Source organism: Epinephelus moara, chromosome 9, assembly GCF_006386435.1.
Source record: "Epinephelus moara isolate mb chromosome 9, YSFRI_EMoa_1.0, whole genome shotgun sequence".
Taxonomy (NCBI): domain Eukaryota; kingdom Metazoa; phylum Chordata; class Actinopteri; order Perciformes; family Serranidae; genus Epinephelus; species Epinephelus moara.
Genome location: NC_065514.1, coordinates 20136960 through 20159331, shown reverse-complemented (window position 1 = coordinate 20159331; position 22372 = coordinate 20136960). Strand labels below are relative to the sequence as shown.

General features: G+C 39.8%; 4 protein-coding genes across 4 annotated transcripts; 3 read left to right on the top strand and 1 right to left on the bottom strand.

Moving 5' to 3' along the window:
* The first annotated feature begins 1303 nt into the window (after positions 1–1303).
* selplg (selectin P ligand) lies at positions 1304–4981 on the top strand. Its single transcript, XM_050053047.1, has 3 exons — positions 1304–1560; positions 1799–1909; positions 2426–4981. Exons 2-3 carry the CDS (start codon positions 1879–1881, stop codon positions 3868–3870), a joined length of 1476 nt encoding a protein of 491 aa, XP_049909004.1. The 5' UTR covers positions 1304–1560; positions 1799–1878; the 3' UTR covers positions 3871–4981.
* A 3111-nt stretch (positions 4982–8092) lies between these two features.
* On the top strand, positions 8093–12245 carry tmem119b (transmembrane protein 119b). The gene is made up of 2 exons (XM_050053411.1): positions 8093–8393; positions 10101–12245. Exons 1-2 carry the CDS (start codon positions 8391–8393, stop codon positions 10971–10973), a joined length of 876 nt encoding a protein of 291 aa, XP_049909368.1. The 5' UTR covers positions 8093–8390; the 3' UTR covers positions 10974–12245.
* LOC126395734 (iron-sulfur cluster assembly scaffold protein IscU-like) lies at positions 12017–15418 on the bottom strand. Its single transcript, XM_050053412.1, has 5 exons — positions 15260–15418; positions 13790–13903; positions 12930–13040; positions 12704–12782; positions 12017–12617 (listed from the first exon to the last, which is right to left on the bottom strand). The coding sequence occupies exons 1-5, from the start codon at positions 15359–15361 to the stop codon at positions 12526–12528; spliced, it is 498 nt and encodes a 165-aa protein (XP_049909369.1). The 5' UTR covers positions 15362–15418; the 3' UTR covers positions 12017–12525.
* A 3670-nt stretch (positions 15419–19088) lies between these two features.
* Positions 19089–21649, top strand: LOC126395512 (chemerin-like receptor 1). Its single transcript, XM_050053046.1, has 2 exons — positions 19089–19308; positions 19459–21649. The coding sequence occupies exon 2, from the start codon at positions 19473–19475 to the stop codon at positions 20484–20486; it is 1014 nt and encodes a 337-aa protein (XP_049909003.1). The 5' UTR covers positions 19089–19308; positions 19459–19472; the 3' UTR covers positions 20487–21649.
* Positions 21650–22372: the final 723 nt, after the last annotated feature.

Here is a 22372-nt window from a genome sequence, read left to right as displayed (position 1 = left end):
TATGTTGTCCAAAACCTTGAAAAAAAGTCATAGTATAGTATGTTGTCCAAAATCATGAAAAAAGTCATAGTATGTTGTCCAAAACCTTGAAAAAAAGTCATAGTATAGTATGTCGTCCAAAATAATGAAAAAGTCATAGTATAGTATTTCATCAAAATAATGAAAAAATCATAGTATAGTATGTCGTCCAAAACCATGAAAAAAAGTCATAATATAGTATGTTGTCCAAAACCTTGAAAAAAAGTCATAGTATAGTATGTCGTCCAAAATCATGAAAAAAGTCATAGTATAGTGTCGTCCAAAATAATGAAAAAGTCATAGTATAGTATTTCATCAAAATAATGAAAAAGTCATAGTATAGTATGTCGTCAGAAACCACGAAAAAAATCATAGTATAGTATGTCGTCCAAAACCATGAAAAAAAGTCATAGTATAGTATGTCGTCCAAAACCATGAAAAGGGTAAGGGTAAGTACCGGGGGTACCAACAGTTTTCTTGATTAATCAGTTTATCTATGAATAAAAAACATCAGACAAATACCTGTAACAGTTTTCCAGAGCAATAGATTACAGGACCAGAGTCCAAAGATATTCAGTGTACTACCATAGAATACAAACAAAACCAATAAATATTCACAATAGAGAAGCTTGCACCAGTTAATTTAGGAGATATTTGCTTTTAAAATTACTTAAACAGGTTGTAATCAAAAATGTTGCTTATTAATTTTCTTTTAATGAGCTAATCAACTAATGGCTTCAGTTCGAACACAACTTGATTCACACCCTCCATCAAAGCCTGCAAAGCTCTCAGTTGGCTGTTACATAATGTCTCGCCTGATGATGGAGCTAAAGATGACATTAAAATGTTGACTGCATAACACTGGCTCCTCTGCTGTGCCACATATACTCCTTTCAATTTCATTCTTTAAAATGAAATATAGGATCATGTTTCCTTGGTTGAACTGCTAATAACTCATTGACCTCTTAGCAGCATCTGGTTCAAACTTGAGAACTTTATTGTGTTATGCTCAAAACACTAAAAACAAATACAAGACTATTTTCATGTCACTTTTTTTGTGGGCCTAACTTTTTTTTCACAACCACATCTCAGTGTGACTCATCAGTACAGGAAGTGACAGTTATGATTTCCACACTAGGAGAACATTTCTGTTTCCTCACAGGGTACAAAGTGTTAGTCCAAGGTTTGTATTTTGTCTGTTGTTGCACATCACTGTTTAAAGCCAGGACGCCAAGCCGAAGCATTTTAAATCCATTCATTACATGGACTTTCTGATTTTCAGCGCATTTTATTTCTGCATGTATTACACTGTGACACACATAATGTCGTCCTCGTGTAGCTGATCTGTCACTGTGGTCTACTGGTTTTTTTTACCCACATGACTTGATGGCTGTAATCTCAGACAGAAGTGTGATTAGAAGTTGACATTCGAGAGACATCTTTACAGAACTGAGCACTTCCTGCTGCTTCATATAAAGTAGTGTTAAGAATATCAGGACCTGCAGAGCAAACAGCACCTGACCTCAGCTTTCCATCAGTGAGGTAAGACACATCTTATAATAACCAATAATACATAGGAGATGTTAAAACATGGCAGCTTAGCCAATGTGGGGAATTAAAAAGAAGCTCGTAGTGGAGTTTACTTCCTTGTTGATGCAAACTAAAGCTGTGCGTTTCTAAGGAAGCGACTGTCTGTATCTGGCTTTTCTAGAAATGTTATATAGAGTGTGTTTTTTTTTTTAAGTGTGTGAGTGTGAACATTTCCTGTTTCTTCTATCAGTCAGCAGTCAGCATGTCAGAGAGGATGTTCATCTCCCAGAGAGGCTGAAACGAACTAAACATTTATGTGGTTTTAACCTCATGTCCAGCCCTGTGCTTCACCAGCAGCAAGGTAAGACACTGACCAGTTTCTCTGTGGTCGGACACATTTAAAATCTACGCTCTGGTTATATGTTTCTGCTTTGTGATCTGCTGTTTCCTTTTACGTAATGGTGTTGGATTAAGTTTACTACCTGCTCCCTAAGAATGTAATCTTCTGTGGGGATTCTCTTACAAAGGAGGGTGATTTATCAACATTATTTACTTCATGTTTTCTGAACTTTTACATTTCAAAATTTACACATCTGATTTTGAAACTTGTGCTGTAGTTTAAACAGATCTCAAATTAAAAATAAGACATTAACTGTGGATTGTGTTTGTACAGACTGCTTTTAAGAACGTTTTCGATTTACTAAAAACGTGTTTTTTCCTGTGAGAATGTAGCAACGGGTGTGGAGAAGACTCATGACCGTGTCATCATAAGATGTCACTAGCAGACACATGACACTGTTTTTCCCTCCGTGTGTGTCTTTTTACTACGACTTCTTGTATTGTAACCTGTAAATTTAAATAGTTTCTGTCATTTCAGAAGCAACAATGAGGCTACTAAGCATGAAGACGTCTCTGGCTCTACTGTGGGGGATTTCTGTTTTGCTTTCAATGGAGTCCATGAGTGCTTCGATCCCAGGGACCAGAAACATTACATCAACCCCTGAACCAGAGGAGACAACCAAGGAGATGATCAGTGCACCTCACACTGACACTCACACACCTGCGGAGGTTAGTGTTGCTGCACCAGCAGAGACCACTGCGTCACCCAGAGTGGCAGAGGCAAACATCACTCACAGAAGTGACAGCACAAACAGCGCCTCTGGTTTGGTTGCCATGAACACTGTGGCAGCAGTGACAAGCAGCTCAGGTCCACCATTGCCTCATACCACTGCAGCAGTGACCACAGCTGCAGGTGCAACACATCCTTCCCACAACACGACAATCATAAAGACAGCGAATCCTACAGTGAACCAGATACATCAGCAATCACCCACCACTGTTCCTGCAACAGCTCCTGCAGCAGCTTCAGCAACAGTGGCCGTGTCTTCGCCGCAGCACACGCCCACCACTGAGCCCGAAGTCACATCCAAGTTACCTTCCCCCACCTCTCCTGCTAATTCTACTCTGGCTCCAGTCTTCATCCAGACCCTCAGCGATCCCTCAGCCTCTACTACAACCATAATGACTCCTAACCCCACCTCTGAGACAGCACCGGTATTCGACTCCACAAAAAGTGAGACATCCACTAACAGCACCGACCTTTTGACTACACGGCCCGTTTCTGTGACGAGAACCCCCATCTCCACATCAGCTGGTTCAGCAGAGTCGAGCTCTACCACTCAGTCTCACCCCACCTCATTCTCACCGAACTCCACCAGCAGTGCTTCTACCCCCACTGTTTCCACCACCAATGTTTCCAGCACCAGTGTCTTCCCCACTAATGACTCAAACCCCAATGTCACCGCCACTGATGTCTTCACCACCGATGACTCAAACGCTACTGTCTCCACCACTGATGTTCCCACCACCAATGCCTCCACCAGTCCTGCAGGAATCTTGATCCCTCATGTGACCATGAGGTCGCCAGTCCCAACCACCAAACCAGCTCCGGCAACCACAGCAGCACCTCGTGAAGTCTCAAAGAGCACCGAGGCCCAACCCTGCTCCCCCCGAGGCTTAGTGAAGCAATGCCTCATCGCCGTTTCCTCCCTGGCTGCGCTGGCCACCATCTTCATGGTGACTACCATCATCCTCTGCACCAAGCTGTCAACAAGGAAGTACAAGGTCAGGAAACCTCAGCCGGCCACGGAGATGATGTGCATCTCGTCCCTGCTGCCCGAGAGGACTCACACCTACACGAGACAACGCAATCCAGTCAGTAACGGAGTCCTGGTGATCCACGGTGGTGCAGACAGTGACGAGGACATAGGAGATAACCTCACCCTCAGCAGCTTTCTTCCAGAGAATGACCGCTTTGTTTAAACGGAAATATGATTATTGTCGTCATCAGACCTCTGATAAGACTGATTTGTCTGATGTCAGTGATGCAGAAAGAGTTGCTGTTTGGATACACTCATGCTTCCCCTTTGATGTTGGTGGTTAGGCATCGCTGCACGCCCTATTCCTCTGGAGGAAGAGATACAAAACCAACAAACACACACACACAGAAAAGTTGTTACGTTTTCATGTTCAGGTAACATTTAACCCCATGTGGCGTTCTGTGACGTCAGGCCATCAAGTGCGTATTTACAGGCAAGACTTCAGACTTTTTGCATAATTTCACACTCGCCCTCCACTAGAAACTTTAAGTTAGGATGAGGAGAGAGATCAAAGATTTTTTTCTTAACATCCTGAACTGAGCACCGATGGTATTTCACTTAGCGACGGGAGACAGGAAGGCTTGTTTTGTCAGGGGATTACTGTTCTTCACAGACACTGTTCAGTTTACAGATGCTATTCTGGCTGTACTGAGGCTTCATTGTGTAAACGCTGTAATATGATTAATGGTAAACGGTATGTGGCTCTGTTTATGTGCATGTAGAGATGCAGCTTCTGTATTGTGATAATTTATTTAACTAATGTCCTTTTTAACGGCTTGGTAATGCTTTATTTTACAGGTCTGGTATTGCAATTATGCGCAAGAACTATGTAATTTGGTACAACGTTTCGGGGAAATAGAGACAAAGTACAGCAAATATTAGTTTAGTTAGTTGTGTATATCCTTGAAAATACCACTCATTTTAAAGCCAAGAAGATTTATTCAAAAAAGAGTAGCTTAACATTTATTAAGAACTGATTACTGATAGTTTACCGATTGAACACATTCTGTATTTTTGCCCATAATTACTGCCGCCACCTTCAAGACTTCAGACCTGTAAAATGAGGGGTTATCAAAGATTTGGCTGTAGATAAAGTTTGTGCTGAAAATGTTCTACATAAGAGCTGAAGTGAAAAACAAAGACAAGAGGAACAAAAAAGTGAAACCATATATCGCAAAATGGCTCTGGGTTTTTTTCTAGGTGAAAAAAGGTGTTCCATTATGTGCCTCTGAATTGTAAACAGTCATAATAAAACTGAGCACTCTGTGGACTAAGTCAGTTCCCTTATTTATGACTGGCTGTATAAAAGGCTTTTCTTCTGCCCTGGACTGGATTTCATACTCACTTCCCTTCCTGCAGAAAAGAAAACAGAGCCCTGAATGCTTATTAGGGATTTTTTTTTTTTTTCACGTCGAGCTATGTGCAACTGAAACAGACATCGGTGACTATCAACAGAGCTGAGACGAATGTAAACCTGGAGGATGCAGGACCTCATCTCATGCTCCTGATGACCATATAAAGTTAGACTTGTCTTGACTATCACAAACACTGCAGACTTGCCAAAAATGCATTTCTACGCATACACGATCATTTGAAGGGCTCACCAGTGTTGAGGAAGCTACACTGAGAGCAGTGTTGCAAGCTGCCAATTACTTCACACTGGAAGAAGCTGAATCACAGCTAAGCCGCCGTAGGGAGAATCTAGTTTGGTTTACTAAAACTGCACAGAAAAAGTGGTTCAAACTACTGTGTAAAAATGATTAAATAAACACATGATACAAATTAGAAACTATAATGACAAACTATAATACAAAAAGGGTCACATACCAGCATAAATTGACACTTGATTGAGTTTATTACCATAAGCCTCAACATGTACACAGGTGGGGGTTGGGCAGGGGCATGGGACATGTCCCCACTTTCATTTTGACAAAATGAAAGACATTTACCCCATAAACTGATGCAGTAAGGGCACAAATTGCTGCATAAAAATTCCCAACAATGCAGGAAATGATGTGTTTGATGCTCAAAATATTCTGGCAAAGGACCCACAAACCCCCCATTTCATATGTGTTCCCCCTCCCACCTAACTACGCCCTTGAAAATACCTCATGGGGAAAGTACAAGGAATGTCAGCTTATAACTAATTGTGATCAAAGGGGTTTCAATACAATAGAGAAGTAGTAAGTAGAAAAAGTAAAGTTAAAAATCTTCTTTCCTTTAATGGCCCAAAATTGTTTATAGTTTCAGTAGTTAAAGGAGCAGTGTGTAGGATTTAGTGACATCTACTGGTGAGGATTTCAAACTGCAACCAGTTGAAACTTCTCCCACATACCAGACATGAGCTCCTGGTTAGGATGGCTTCAGTGTTTACTCTTCAGGTGGGTATTACCAGGAGTAGGATAGCCCTGTTTCCACCAAACACTTCGGTATGGTACCTTTGGAACCAAAACTAACCCTTCAGACATGACAACTAGACCCTAGAGTCTCAACTGCAATCAATACTCTCAAATGTGGGTGGGGTTGTTGTCACTCACTGCTCCGTCCAGCTCTCACTGTATTTCCTCATTACCAGTGACACAGGTGGAAGTCTGCACCTTGTTTATCGTCCACAGAATGCACACCGTCATTTTCTAAACAAAATAAAACAGGCTGCTGTCTCTCTCTATGAGATATTTAAAAATAGTGGGTTTGTGCATTTAGTCCCTCTCAGACAAGCTGAGGGGTTTAGTGTTGCCGTGCCCACAGGAACAACGCTCCACAATGCTTTTTTTCTTCTCTGAGTGAGGATTGGGATACATGCCATCCCGGTCGAAATTAATATATATAAACGCTTTAAGATCCACTCATTACTACAAGTCTGTGTCACATAAAAACTAATAAAATGGTCAAAGTTGTCAGTGAAATTTAAGGTGTGCAGATGGATTCACATCATCAACTCATACATTGAGTAACATTACAAGTTAACGTTCCACCTTAAAAAACACTGGCAGTCGGCCCAGTGAATTATGTTTGTTTTTTCTCCGACTCCAGCTGCTGTGAGAGGCAGCAAAACATCCTTTCCTTTTATAGTTACAGTTTACAAATAAAACTCCACAGTACGAACAGTGGTTACGTGAGCCTCAAAACCAGCCACAACTCAGCCCTGAGCAGAGTGACCATCCTCTATTAACTAATCAACAGACTGCAGTGTTCACAGCTCCACCTTTTAGTACCAGATCTGTGTGCTAGGTACCCCAACAGAGGGGGGACCAAAATGGGGACGGTACAGAGCAGTCCCATTGGTATTGTCCGCAACTTTTTACAGTGGAAACGGAAAAAATGTTTACCAAACTGAACTGAACTGCTCGGTGGAAACACAGCTAATGATCCACAGAAGTGCCTTCCCCTCCAAACAAACGGACCAGGTGATTAAAACCAGTAAAAACACTGAATTAAGCAGTTTCATATTTTCAAAAATGTGTTTTTCCATCACAGAGAGGCTGCTAACTACAGTGGCCAATAAAAAACATGAAAATACAAAAATGCGAATGGCCCTATCTAGAGTCAGTGTTTGGTTTGTCTGTTCAGGGCTACTGTAGAAACATGGCGGTGCAACATGGCAATATTTGTTTATATCTACAGCTATGTAGATATAAACAGCTCATTTTAAGGTTATGAAAACACAGCAATTTTTGTTTTAAGGTGATTATACACTTAAGAAAACATGTGTTATATTGCATTTCTGCCAATATATCACCCTAAATCCAACACACTGGACCTTTAACTACACAAAAATGGCATAAAAATAATTTAACCACTTAAATCACAGTGAAAATATGAATAAAGTTGAACTACCAGCAAGCTGCTGCAAAATGAATTTAAACTACTGGTTTAATTTCATGTAGTTTACTACTCCCCAACACTGCGGCTCACTCATACGCAGTCAGTCAGTCACACTCTCTCCCTGAAGTGGTCACACACACCGTGTGAGTGTAATTGTTTGCCTCTGGAGGAAAATCCCCCCTCTCCTGACTGTTACGGGTGTATTGTCCACACAGGAAACATTAACCTCTTCCTGCATTAGCTGGTCTCTTACAAACCGACTGTTTTTCGCCCCAGCAGGCCTGCTGTTTGTCATCAGTGTCAGAGGCTGAGGTTGAGGGAGAGGCCAGACTGTCAATCAGAGGCTACTTCTGCAGAAATATGGAGAAATATTTAGGAAGAGAACACATGTTGCAGATGATGATGTTTGAGGGTTTGTTCATGATGTTATTATAGTCACAAAGTTTTTGTTTTCATCCCACCAGTGTTGTCTCAGCCTAACACATCCAGTTAGCCACACAGGGGAGGGAGGAGAGGGGTGGAGAGGGTCCCTGCCCCCATGGCACTTTATAAACTCCTACCTAACAAGAACAATCTGTGTGCAGGCCGGAGAGCTCAGACACTCAGGGAAGCTGAAGGGGGAGGAGAACAGAGGAGAGACAGAAGGAGGGATTTGTCCTCATGCTTAACGACATCTTTTTCTTTTTTTTTATCCAGACAAACCTCCAGCCTGAAATCTGAAACTACAAAAGTGGCGTGGCCTCGCCGAGCATTTGCTACTCTTTTTCTGTGCTCTCTCTCTCAGTTCACTTTTTCCAGACTGCTCTCACACATCCTCCATCAGAGGCGAGTCCAACAAAGACACTTCTTCTGCAGTGGATGGTGAGTAAAATGTTTTCACAGAGTTTTTGCACACTCAGGAGGCATTTGGATGTTTGCTTGATGTGAGTTCACATGTCAATTTGAAGTGGCTGATGTGACAGCATCATGATGCCTTCAGAGCAGCATCCAGCCTCAGGAAGTCAGAACATGACTATTAAAAGTTTAGAAATATTCTCAGGTTGGGAGCGATGGCTGAATCTAGGTCACAGGACTTTTTGCTGAGTGAAGATTTAGTCCATGTGTGCATGTGTGTGCATACGACCGCCTGTGTCTGGTTGCAAAGGCATGTGTGGCCATGTGTATTTGGTCTGGGCTGAGCCATTAATTCTGAAACACAAAAAAAGAAACATCCCTCCTCCTTTTTCCTCGATGAGAGCGGAGTCTCATGAGGTCCAGCTTGCACACAGATGGAACAGAATAAGGATAGAAGTGTGGGAGCTGCTGCCAGCTGACACACAGACCGTGCAGAGAGCTGATTGTGATCCAAATAAGAGGAAAAAACATATTTTCCCATGTACTCCTTGTCGTATCTGGCCATGCATTTATGGTTTTGTTTTCTTTTTTAGAGATGTCTGTACCGCTAGGGGAACTTTAAACTACGCTTTTACTTACAAAGGGCCATTCAAGGGCCATTTAATGGGGGACACATATGAAATAGAGGTTTAGGCATCCTCCTCAAACCCTTAATTTCTTGTATTCCAGTGACTTTTTATGCGTCAATTCATCAGTTTAGAGTGCAAATATCTTTCTTTATTTCCTATCTTTCATGTTTTTACCGAGGGGGACAAACGCAGGATGCCCTCCCCCCAAAATCTACACCTCTGCTGTTCAACTCTATGCTCTGGGTTTGCTGATACTGTGCAGCATGTGTGTTCCATAGCCTCATTTCATCTGAATGAGCAAAAACTTCAGGCCATGATTCAGGCTGGGATAAAGCCAACGTATTTAACTTTGTGGTGAATCAGCAAAGACTGCCGCCTGGGGAAGATTTTGGTTTTGGTACAATCAGCTGAACTTGCAGAAACTCAGCTGATACAGTACAGTGGAAGTTTCACCAAATGGATCATTGCTTCTCAGCAGGATTGTGTACGAGACCCATGTGCATTACCAAGGGCTTAGCTTTTGTTTCAGCATCAGTTTGGGGGGTAATTTCCTGCATTCTGGGGAGTTTTTATGCAGTAATTTGTGCATTTTCTGCATCAGTTTATGGTGGAAATGCCTTAAATTATGTCACAATAAAAGCCCTCTGCTACTTTCATGTTTTTATTGGCAGGGGGACAAAGAAATTTCTACCCATAAGTGTCTTCTGTCCAACTGGATGCCAGAATATTCTGTCTGCTGCACAATAAAACAATTATTTTTTAACCCATTTCCAATTTGTGACAATGTTAAACATAGAAAAACATTATATAATACAGTATAAAATCTATGTAGAGAAATATAACTGATAACAAAACATATTTATAGGTTTGTTTCATGTGCAAATTGAGCATGGACATACGTTATCCTGGCTTCCATGGAATATTTTTATATCCAGATGTACAGAGGAGTCTTTGATGATTCAGGAAATACCTCCAGTACAGATCACCAGATTTTTATTTTTCAGAAAAACAGATGTTTAGCTCTCACATGTCAAAGGCAATACATGAGACGGTCTTCACATATGGCAAAAACATTTCAGTGACTAACGTCTACTGTTATTTACAGATCCTGAGGGAAACCATGCTCCCGATGGCCCTTCATCTGACCGGTCTGTGTGTGGTGTTTTGCACCAGCATCAGCAGCAGCTTGGCCACACCGCTACCTTTTTACAGTTTGCTAGAGGGAAGTACAGACGAGGAAGAGCTCAGTAACCTAACTTCCCCTCTGCCCACCAGCAACCTTTCCTTTGAGTACCAAACCACACCTGTCGGCCCCACTCATGTGGAAACTGACTTTCTGAGTCAAGTCGTGGACTTCCTGGAGGAGAACATGCTGCTTATACTCGTTGCAGGCTCTTTCATCCTTCTTGTCTTCCTTATCATCTGTGGGGCAATAATCATGAGCCGCAGGCGCAAAGTCAATGCCTACTACCCTTCCTCTTTTCCCTCAAAAATGTACGTGGACCACAGGGACAAAACCGGAGGTGCTAAACTCTTTAATGAAGTGCCAGAAAAACCCGCTCCTGAGCAGGAAAGTGAGCCAGTAGACTCTCACAGGCAGCTCCAGGCAGACATAATGAGGGCTGCCAAGAGGCTGCGCACACCAAATAAATGTGTGGATGCTGCAGAGGTAAGCGACCCCGGTCAGAAAGTAGCAGAGAACAGTCCTGAGGACGGCCCTCAGCCAGATGGCAACATCCTGGACCAGCAGCTACCAAGTCTCCCTGAGGAAAAGGAGCTGTGTGAGCACTCTGACAGTGAAACAGCAGCAGCAGCAGCAACAGGAAGCCCTGAGCTGGAGACTCCAGAGCAGCCTCATCCAGGAGAGGATGATTCACAAGAGCCTTTAATGGGCAGCAGTCTGCGGCCTTCCTCTCTGCATCTTCACAGTGACTCTGCTACACTTCAGCTGATCGCAGGAGAGAAAACTGCCTTCTAATACTCCGAACACTGTCAGCTGAATGTATTTTTTGAACGCTTTGAATCCATGAGTGGCAATTTGTGCATACGTTTACAAAAAAACACAACAGATGTATGAAGGGAAATGCAGATAAGACGCTAAATACCAACCACAGGTGTATTTTTTTCCCCCTTTTTTTTAGTATTATATTTTTATATTCAGTGCATTCAGTGCAGGTGATTGCTTTGCTCAGACTGGTTGCATCTTTCATGCCATATTATAAACATGAATAGAGTAACATTATTAGCATCTGGTACAAAATATATTTCTTTTTATGGGATGTTTTGCAGAGGTATGACTCGAATCACAAAAGTTGGACTCGAGTCAGACCACAGTCACAAATTCGAGGACTTTAGAGTCAACTTAAATCAAAAAGACTTGCAACTTGACATAGACTTTAACACCAATGACTCATGAATATGCACAGACTTGATTGTTTTCACTTGACACCTTCCCCAAGCCAATTTGGGAACAGGAAGTTACAGACATTTTTCGAATATGAGGTGAGTTAAATGCAGCGAGACAGGACAGAAACGTTAAAAACTCATTCTGCTGCTGTGGTGGTTAATAGTGCCATCTTAAAGTGAAGTGTCAGAACCATTTTTTTTATGTTTAAATTCAGTTGCACTTGTCTTAACAAACTTGTTAAAAAGCCTTCATGATTTTTGTAATTTAAATAATCATTGTTGTTTAAATGGCATTACATTTGGTAAAGAGTGCATTACGACTTGTTTAAGACTAGAAACTCAAAGTTAAAGACTTGGAACTTGCTTGTCTTGACTTGAGACGTAAGTGCAAAGACTTGCTTGTGACCTGCAAAACAGTGACTTGATCTGTGGTGGATTGTGTGACAGACAGCAGCTCGCTCAGTGTGTCTCTCTTCACACTTCAGTAAACACTTTGTGGTATGGTCCCCAAATACTCTGTACTCAAATGCAACACACTAATCGACAAGTGTTTTCCAGATATGTATTTGCATGTTTAAGATTAGTCAAGTGTAGAAAACCACTTCCTGAGAATAGTTTTGGTTTCAGGTTACTTTTATTGCAGACTTGTCAAGGAAGCATGACTACATAATCATAAATTACACTTAAAACCAGTGGACCCTTTTTATTGTTTCAAGCCACGTTGCTAGGTTGCATATCAAAAGGTCAGTGCTTAGGGTGCGGATAGGATACAGCTCTGAGCTTTCATCAATATCTCCATCACACCATTTAAACACTTCAAGCAAAACATCTTAAAATATAACAATCTCAAAAGTAAGGCTCACCCCTGTACCAACAGCCCAAACAGTGCTTTAACATTGTGCGTTTACGTGACAGGCTAAATACAGGGCAGGAGGACCACAGACTAATACATAATGCCTGGTGTAACACGGCTACAGAGGGTTGACGATAGCGTGCTGGTCATCAACATATTAGGTGTGCCTCATCAACACTGCAGGAATGTGAGGGTGCTGGACTACTTCTACTTCTCATCTTGACAGCAGGAGGGAAACAGTGGCTCCCGGCTCAGAGTGAGAGGGCTCTGTTTAATTGCTGGCCCTGACTGCCTCCTGCTGGTGGTCCTGTTGCTTGAGGCGATAGTCAGCCAGGGCAGCCTTGATGGCATCCTCCGCAAGCACTGAGGAGAAACAATAAGATACATTAAATACATGTGTGGAGCTGTTTGGAAAAGAACACTGTTAGAACGTTTCACTGAAAACTTACTGGAGCAGTGAAGTTTAACCGGTGGAAGACACAGCTCTTTGGCAATGTCAGTGTTCCTTATTGTCAGAGCTTCGTCCACCTGCAAAGAAAAGCACATACCTCAAATAACCACAGGAACCTTTCCAGTCAACATAAGAGATAAGCAGAGCAGAATAAATAAGAATAAGTAAAGCCATGCATGACACACTCCAAGAGGCAGAGAAAGATCTGTAATGTGTTCACTCACAGATTTGCCCTTCACCCACTCGGTGGCCAGAGAGCTGGAGGCAATCGCAGAGCCGCAGCCAAAAGTTTTGAACCTGGCATTCACAATCTTCCCCTGGTCGTCCACCTCAATCTGTCAAAATGAGAGTTTTTTTTTTTTTTAGAGTTTTACTCAAATGCCAGAGGAAGAATAAGTCCAATTTGAGAAATTTGTGACCATTAGGGATATTCCTGATGACTAATTCCCATGATGTTTAAATTGAAGTTTAAACTTAGACAAGTTGAATAATCTTAAAATAAGAAAACACTCAGAAAACAGTCAAAATTTAACACAATTTAATCTATAAGGTTAAACATTGTCCGAAAAAATATTGTTTATATCATAAGAGCCATTTGAAATCATTTATCATATTATTCAATAACAAAATTGTATTATACATGCCACTGAAATGTGTGGCACTTTGCATCATGCATTATGAACATTGCACATTATCCTACAAAACATGACAATAACTCACTAAATAAAACAACATTTACTTTCTTTATGAAAATAAATCTTTAGTTAAATAATAATAATTGAAATAATAAGATTAACCGACTAGTATTTCTAGTGCCAGCTAGCAAGGGTAGCACTACCCGACCAGGGCCATGTAGCTTTGGATTTTTTTTCGACCAATCAGGAACATCACTAGAGATCATTTCATTTTCAACCACTGGATTAAAATAACTATTCTTGTTCCTGTTCAAGTAAACTGCAATATAACAGGGGAAAAAATGCTTTATGGCAAAGCTAAACTATGGTGTTACTATAATTCAGTCTTAATGGCTCTGCGTGTATAAAAAATAAGAGTGCAATCCATCCATTTTTAGTGACAAACATACCTGGAGCTTCATTACATCTCCACAGGCTGGAGCGCCCACCAAGCCAGTCCCAACATTCTTGGAGTTTTTGTCCAGTATGCCAACATTTCTCGGGTTCTCATAATGATCCACCACCTTCAGACAGAGAAGAAAGGAAACACTGTGTTAGAACAAAAACAATGCGTCTAAGTGGATTCTAACACACTGTTTAAAATATTTCACAATAGAAACATAAATTTGGTAAAGTAAATAAACTCCAGCATCCTGGGAGGCTTTTTGTGTTTTAACACTATCCAAAAAGGAGTCTAGACGTCTTGAGCATCGATGTTATACAACTCCAAGTTTTCCCCATTATGTAAGAGACATTGAAATAAACAGATTAGGACCGGATTTCATTGTCAACTAAATCAACTGCTGCATCCTGCCCCCTCCCCCTGGTTTCTGCCGAGTCATTGTGACTTGAACAATACAAGGTGGCTGAGTTTATATCACAAAATATCCTAAAAAGAACATGTAATACACAAATTCAACATTATAGTATGAACAGTTTGTGTGTTTATGTTTGTGAGTTCTCAAAATTGAGTTATCCACATATGTATCATCTTTCAGCTTTTTAAAACAAGTTTCAAGGTATACAATAAAATAGGTAAAATAAATCTCTTTATGATATTAAAGCTTTTTAAGGAACATTTTGATGTACATCTCCAAAGGATGAAAAATACACAATAGTTCAGCCAGATGGGATGTCAAATTTAAAGCTAGGCACGTCAAAAATTAAATAAGCATTTCAATAAAAAGGTATATTCAGTTTTAAATCATTCAAACATTAAGAGAGAGCCACCTGTTTACCAGCATCTGTGTCCAACTTAATTTGAGCATCATCGACCCTGTGTCTCCATGTTGCATCAGACAATCACATCACATAATGAAACTTACAATGAACATCTGGATATTGCTGTTGTGTAAAAAATACAGCATCCTTCCACAGGTATAACGTTATAACAAAGAATTAACAGGTTTCTAGCACGCTGCTTAAAGCTTATTAATCGGATGTGACTGCAGTATTAAAGCAGTGGCCATCTGATGGGCAGATTAGTGACGTCTTCAATTAACTGACAAGCTAGCAAGACACAAATAAAATTAGTTTTAACATGCTGGCGTTTAATTAGCTTGTCTTCTGGTTACACTCCTTTTTGTTTGAGATATAACGTTATAGGCTAATCCACATGACAGCAGACTGATGTAACATGTATTTAGGACATTTGTACAGCAGGCATATTACATATTGTGGTTAACCCTAACAAGTTACCTGGTTAACCACTTTCATCTAACTACCCGAGCCATGTCAACACTGTAACCTCCTCATTATGCTGTTATCAAGCTTTAACTACTCAGGTTTAATATCTGTAAACATTAGCCTGACAGCAACTAGCTCACGGTGAGCCGGCCTCCTTCTGTAACGTTGAAGCTATAACAGACTAAATGTTTTACCTTCTTGTGGTAGCAGCACCGGGTGATGAACTCCGGAGCAGACAGCCTCCTGGTGAGGAAAGACAGAGGGCTGAAACACTTCTTCGCCACAGGACCCGCCATGTTGATAGTCAATAGGTATGGCGCAGTTTGAAAGGAGAGCTTATTAAAAGCCTCGAGTCTACTACGTCACGACCAGGGGCGGGGCTAAACTAATCACATCTGCGCATGCCCAGTTGAAGTGACATCAACATCTTTTCATAACATGGGAGAGTCATGGTGAACATTCAGTAAACCAGTTTCAAAACATTTTATTTCAAGTAAGGCTGTACATTTACTTATACAGCTCTTAATGGTCAGGCTCTGTGATATCTAAGAGCTCATAGTACTTTATTTTCCCACCTGAACACTAAATATGCTCAGAGAATAAAGGGTTATCTGTGGTTTTGGAGTCTCTATTGGGCTTTATACATAAAGTTGAAAATTGAAATTAAAATTAACTATGATTTTCAGTAGGCTCTATTAATCTCTCATTGTTTTAAATTAATCATTCAGTCTACAACAGGGTCATTTATGTTATGCAGCAACATTTCAGCCTCAAAACTTTGATTTTGTTTTGTTTTTATTTTTATATATGTACATATTTTTTAATCATATAAGAATTGTGACATGTTGAACTGTCAGGAAAGCATGTTGGACAATTTCCGGCCCTCAAATAATAATCCTTATGTGATGAGTGGACTGGTTTTTATTGGTCTACAGACCTTGGTGGAGCTGAGTGTTCTAAAAACTGTGGAGGTGACTTCAGGATAAGCAGTGGTGTAGCTGATGAGGTGGATGTACTACTAGTAGGTAGGCAGGTTACCAAGGAGGAAGTGGGTATACTTTACCATGTAATGGCTTTGTGGCTAAGAAGTGGGTATACCCTGTATACCTGTTTATACCATCTGAGGATGGCCCTCCAGCCTGCTCCCCTCTTTCCCATATTAAACAACATAGTGTCTGCTGTGGAATTCTTCAGGTCTCTGGGATCCACCATCTCCCAGGATCTAAAGTGGACGTCCACCGTAAACACCATCAGGAAAAAGGCCCAGCAGCAGAGGATCTACTTCCTGTTCAGAAAGTTCAACCTTTCCTAGGAACTGCTGGTGCAATTCTGTGTGGTTGGAGCAGCCACCAGACAGGACAGGAACAGACTACATTATACTGTCAGGACTGCAGGGAAAAAAAATCATTGTTGCATGTCTGTCCTCCATTCAGGACTAACACACCCCCATCAGGAAACTGTCAGGTTAACATCACTGCAGACCACAACCTGTTCCAACTTCTCCTCTCTGTTAGGCTATAGAACACTGTGCGCCAAGACAGTTTGTTTCCACAGGTTGTCACTATGATGAACACCTAACACCAGTCCATAGCATCAGGAACATCCCTGTGGAATAACCTGGTAACACCAGGCAACAGCTTTACCAGTAAGTTATATTTATTTATTTATAATCTAAATACACACTGTAAATCTGTCAAATATAATCCACACATGCTGCATACACTACATGTCATATCCACCTACCTCATGTATGCAGGCAACCTGTTACATTTATCATTCTACATCTGCACTATTGTCCAACTGTGTTCTCCATATACGTATGTATACACACTTTCATCTATATGGTTATACCTGTACATAGTAGTCAAATGTTTATATTAGTCATAGTTTACCTTGTTCAGCGTTGTTGTCCTTGTTTTTACCTGCTGTATGTCTATATTGAATGCATACATTGAGAGCAACAAAAGAGGGCGGAAGTTTGAGAGTGTGACAAACAGATTAACATCATGAAAAAGAAGTGAAAGTTATTGCTCACCCAACTTTGTTCCTTTTAAATCCCTCCAAACAAAATATGTCGCTTCCTAAAAATGGCCTTGGCGAAATTGTGGTCTTTTATTATTTGCTTGTTTGGGGTTTTTCTAAGGCTAAAAACTAGTAACTAACTGAAAATGACTTCAGGGACACACACTAAGTTATGAAAATGACACAATAATAACAACAATGACAACTCTTAGTTTCTCCTAATACACACAATATATATAATCAGAAAGAGTTGAAAGTGGCCTTCAAAATAATTAAATCACATTTTGAGTATTTCATAACTTTATGGTTTATGGTTCATGTAGAAGTTGACTACTTTGCACAGGGTACATGATAAAAATTGAAGACATGTACCAAAAAGGTCACTAATGTAAAATGACCTTTTCTGTGTTTGTGTGATAAAGAAGACCCTAATCTATAATTTAAGCCATTTATTTTATATATATATATATATATATATATATATATATATATGAAGCAACATTTCTGTCACCATAAATAATAAATTCCTCATATTTTCTTTGAAATGTGTATATATGTTGCTTCATAACAGGAATTACCCAAAATATCAAAAAAAAAAAAAAAAAAAAAAAAGTTCCACCCCAACTTCCCACAGTCCAAGGTGGCATCTTTAATTCTCAGGTATAGTATAAATATGCAAAGATGGTACAGCACTTGCACTTTAATGTATGTTACTTTTCACCACCATAAACTACCAAATGACCATTTATAGTAGTTCAGATTCGCTCAACCTGAATTACACATGAAGGCATCAGTAATAGAAACACAGTAACACTGCATACATCATGGTATCAGAGTATAATGAGATTTACTTTTGGTACTTAAGTATACTTCAGTGCTTATAATTCACCATTTAAATTGAATATGTAGAACTTCTAAATGCAATTAAGTATTTTGTATCTTGTGGTTTTTTGTACTTTTACCTAAGTAAAGGATCCGAATGCTTCTTCCACCACAGCTGAAAAGTCATATGAAGCAAAGGACAGTCAGAATGGGGTTCTTATAAGGATATGGCTGCAACGGACTGTTTACCAGAATGCTACAGATTTGCTGGTCAGATGGCTTGTGGTTTTTCTTTCACAGAAGATAATTTACTCAGCTTTTCTCTGTTACAAAACCCACATCATGTGATTTTTGGGGAACAGTTCCCCAAACTGTAAAATGTGGGACGAAAAACTGAGTTAAAGGTCTATGATGTGCAAGACGAAAACTTCCTCTTCCTGCCATATGCTGAACTGGCTCTCTCAGTCATCTGAAAGACTGGTCTGCTGTTAGTATGTTGTTATTAAAGATACAATACACACAGTGCTATTATCAGTAGTGAAAAATAAAATGCTATTATTCTTTTCTTAGGTGACTTCTAATTGATTTGAATTTCTTATTTTCCCAAATGACAAATTTGGTTTTAAAAGCAAGCAGGAAACAGATGTGCGCAATGGTTTATTGGTCAAAGTGCATGGTCATTACCTCAAACATGTGTCATTTATTTTTTCTTAATGATATGAGCATAATTGAGACACTGGGAGTTCTGCCAGGAATTGGCATGTTACACTTTTGAGAATGGGTGACGCTGACTCAATGTTGACTTTAATTGTGATTTCTGTTGTCATTTTTTATCACGTGGGATTTTTAATGCTAATGACATTTTTATTTTTGACATTTATCCCTTTTTATTACAGACGTGCAGTTAAAAAAATCATTAATTCCCTCCGAGGTACAACAAAAACAGTAACTACAACAGAAAATGACACTTGAACACTGCACTTCTGGTAAAATGGTTTAAAGACACACTCTTGGTTAAGGAATGTGAGTTGATGCCTATTTTTGTGGTTGTGTGGAGGGGATCTCCTCTGTGATATTGCAACAGTGTGCTTAAAGGCTGTTGTCAGACTTGAAATACCCGTATAAACACATCACAGTAATGAAATAACTTTATTCAGTTATTTTGACCTCTTTGGCCAAATGAACTCACTCCAACAGCTGAAAAGGTTCTCATCCAAAAACACAAAATAGTATGTTTTCGGTAAGTGAGAGAAGGGTGTATTCTCACTTGTTCCATGACATACTAATTTTGATTCATCTTTCGTCACTAACACTGCCCAGGAAACAGAAGTGAGAAGTTGCCTCCTGCAGCTAGGGAAGAAAGCACTTTCAAGTGACTGCTTCTGCGTCGAGACATAACGTGAGTACTTGAGTCCATTTATACACTAAACTATATTATAATATACTGTATTATACTGTATCATGAACTTTACTGTAATATATTGTCTTGATAAAGAAATGTTATATGTAAATGTGTTTCTAAATAAGGACTCTGTGCTTCATGTTTTAGGAAAGGTAACCAGTATGGATGTGGATTATATTGAATATGGCGATTACACCCCAGACAATGAAACAGAGAGCACCACCGTCACCACAACTGGACTGCTGACTTTCAGTACTCCTCAGTCATCTCTGACTCATGTTCTGGTGGCACTCAATATCCTTATATCTGTTATTGGCCTCGGAGGAAATTCGTTAGTGATCTGGGTCTGTGGATGGAAAATGAAAAGAACGGTCATCACCACCTGGTACATCAGTCTGGCCATTTCAGATTTTTTGTTCTGTGCCGTTTTGCCCCTGGAAGTATTCTACATGATCACCTCACACTGGCCTTTCGGACTGGTTTTGTGCAAGCTCACCTCCTCCGTCCTGTTTCTCAACATGTACAGCTGTGTGTTTATCTTAGTTCTGATTAGTGCTGACCGCTGTTTATTGATTTTGTTTCCCGTTTGGGCACATAACCACCGGACAGTGCCGAAAGCATCTGGGATTGTTGTGCTTATGTGGGTCTTTTCTGCCCTTCTAACGTTTCCCTCACTGCTCTTCAGACAAACCACAGTCCACGGCTCTGTCACTCAGTGCCACACCAATTACATGAGCCATTCCATACACATGGCAGTGGTACTGACTCGATTCATCTGGGGGTTCCTGATTCCTTTCCTCGTGATAGTCGTCTGCAGCACGGTGCTCTGCGTAAAGCTGAGAACTTTAACCATCAAGTCAACCAAGCCTTACAAAGTCATGGCGGCGCTCATCCTGACGTTCTTCTTCTGCTGGGTCCCCTATCATACCTTTGTTCTGTTAGAGTCAGACGTGGAGAACCACCGCGTGGAGGTACTTCACACTGGCCTGAAGGTGGGGGCCACCCTGGCTGCAGCAAACAGCTTCATCACCCCAGTGCTCTATGTGTTCATTGGGAATGACTTTAAACAAATCCTAAGAAAGTCTTTGAAATCAAGGATAGAGGACGCAATGGCAGAGGATTTCCGCACAGGTGGTCTGAGTCACTCAAGGTCTAAGCAGATGGAAATAATCTAAAATCAAGTTGAAACTTTTGTCATCAATGACAAACAGTATTTCACTGTACAGAACATTATTATAGCAGTGCACCCCCAGAAAATGTTCACAGAGGTGGCCAGATGGGGCCAAAACCAAAAGCCATAACTGAATTTCAGGATTTCAATTATGCTGCTGTAGTAAACAGGCTAGTTAAAAACATATGTCAGTGTAAGAGTTAAGAGATCGCATACTGATATGGTTTCCTGTTTTACCATCAATGTTAATTATCTGATGTGCAATGTCTCATACCAGTACACTTAACATTTTTAGTTCCACAGAAATTTGGTTTTAATGTGTTATTCACCTGTAAAAACATGTCTTAGATGATTTATTGTTCTTCAAATAAGCTGGTTGTCCTTTTCCTTTAAAGGACAAATACACCTTTATTAGAAAGAGAACAAGGAAGGAACAAAAAAATAACAGGAACAAGCAATTTTAAAAACATAGAGTTCTCCAATTATTTTAGACTATTTTTGCGAGGTGGTGGTAGCGCCACAGATAATAGAGCTGGGTGACATTGACAGAATCATATGTCATGGCATGTTTTACCTCAGACATGTATATTGTTTATATATGCATCAATAATTTATTTATAATGATGATAAAATCTCAAATGTCACAATATCAATTTTGCATGACACAATGATCGCATTTAGTCATTTGAACATCTTATGTCTTTCAACTTGTATAAATACTTGTAACTTGTAAAAATATATTATTTTTAGATTGCTTTCATGAGTGTGAATGAATTGCTTGTGTTAGTACGTTTGTAAACTAGTCAGCCCCAAATTAGCCACTGCAGGACAGTATTTTGAATCGAATTCATCATCATTTACAATATATTCTAATTTGGTTGGGCTGATCATGAGCAAATTGAGTTGAAATATTCATGTGGCCCTATATTAGATGTTCTTGAAAACCAAGTACTTTTAATCTTAATCCTATTATCAGTATTAGATGCATATTTACATTTTCAAAAGGAAAGTGAACAAATGAATGATGTACTAACATTGTTGTAACTTTATTCTGTTCCCTTTGATTTCAACTTCTGTCTTTGATTAAATGTAGCACTCGTAGCAAGCAGAACTGTTGAATATTTTATTTGTTTTATTTTAAAGTTAATAAAACATATCACACCTGTGCTTCTTTGTATTTCTATATTAACAGTGGGGAAAAATATGAGAAAGAAATAGCTCATGGTGACGATTTATCATCAATTTATTATTATTATTATTATTATTATTATAAAAATTATTATTATTATTATTTACTGTGTGTCCCTAAAGTCAGTCAGTTAGTTAGTACTTTAACGCTTTCGCAAAAACAAGCAAACAAAGGCTACAATTCTACTGAAGCCATTTTCAGGAAGTGATATTATTTTGGGGGAGGGAACTCAAAGCAGCAAAGTTGGGTGAGCAGTAACTTTCACTCATGTCCTTTTCATATATCATGATGTAAATCTGTTTGTCACACTCTTAAACTTCCACTCTGTAAGGCTAAGTTTTATAAAAGTTCTGTTCATGTGTAGAGGGTTAGCTAGCTAAATCTGGATCACTCACAGAACTAAGACTAACTTAGCTCATCATTTTCAGAATCAGAATCTGCTTTACTGGCCAATATATGTGCACTTACAAGGAATTTGAGAGTGGTCTTTTGTTGCTCTCAATGTACGTATACAAAATAGACATACAACTAAAAACAAGGACAACAAATATGAGCAAGGTCAACTTTCAACACTTGACTAATGGAAAAAATTGACTACTGTACATATATATATATATATATATATACACACATGTAGGCATAGACAACAACACAGTGAAGTCTGTAAACAGTTGGACAATAGTGCAAAGTTGCAGAGTGCA

Coding starts and splice junctions, on each gene's coding strand:
- LOC126395734 (XM_050053412.1), bottom strand. CDS start 15,361: ATGGCGGGTCCTGTGGCGAAGAAGTGTTTCAGCCCTCTGTCTTTCCTC. Junction 13,041..13,789: donor GAGATGTAATGAAGCTCCAG/GTATGTTTGTCA, acceptor TCATTTTGACAG/ATTGAGGTGGACGACCAGGG. Junction 12,618..12,703: donor GGTTAAACTTCACTGCTCCA/GTAAGTTTTCAG, acceptor GTTTCTCCTCAG/TGCTTGCGGAGGATGCCATC.
- LOC126395512 (XM_050053046.1), top strand. CDS start 19,473: ATGGATGTGGATTATATTGAATATGGCGATTACACCCCAGACAATGAA.
- selplg (XM_050053047.1), top strand. CDS start 1,879: ATGTCCAGCCCTGTGCTTCACCAGCAGCAAG. Junction 1,910..2,425: donor TGTGCTTCACCAGCAGCAAG/GTAAGACACTGA, acceptor CTGTCATTTCAG/AAGCAACAATGAGGCTACTA.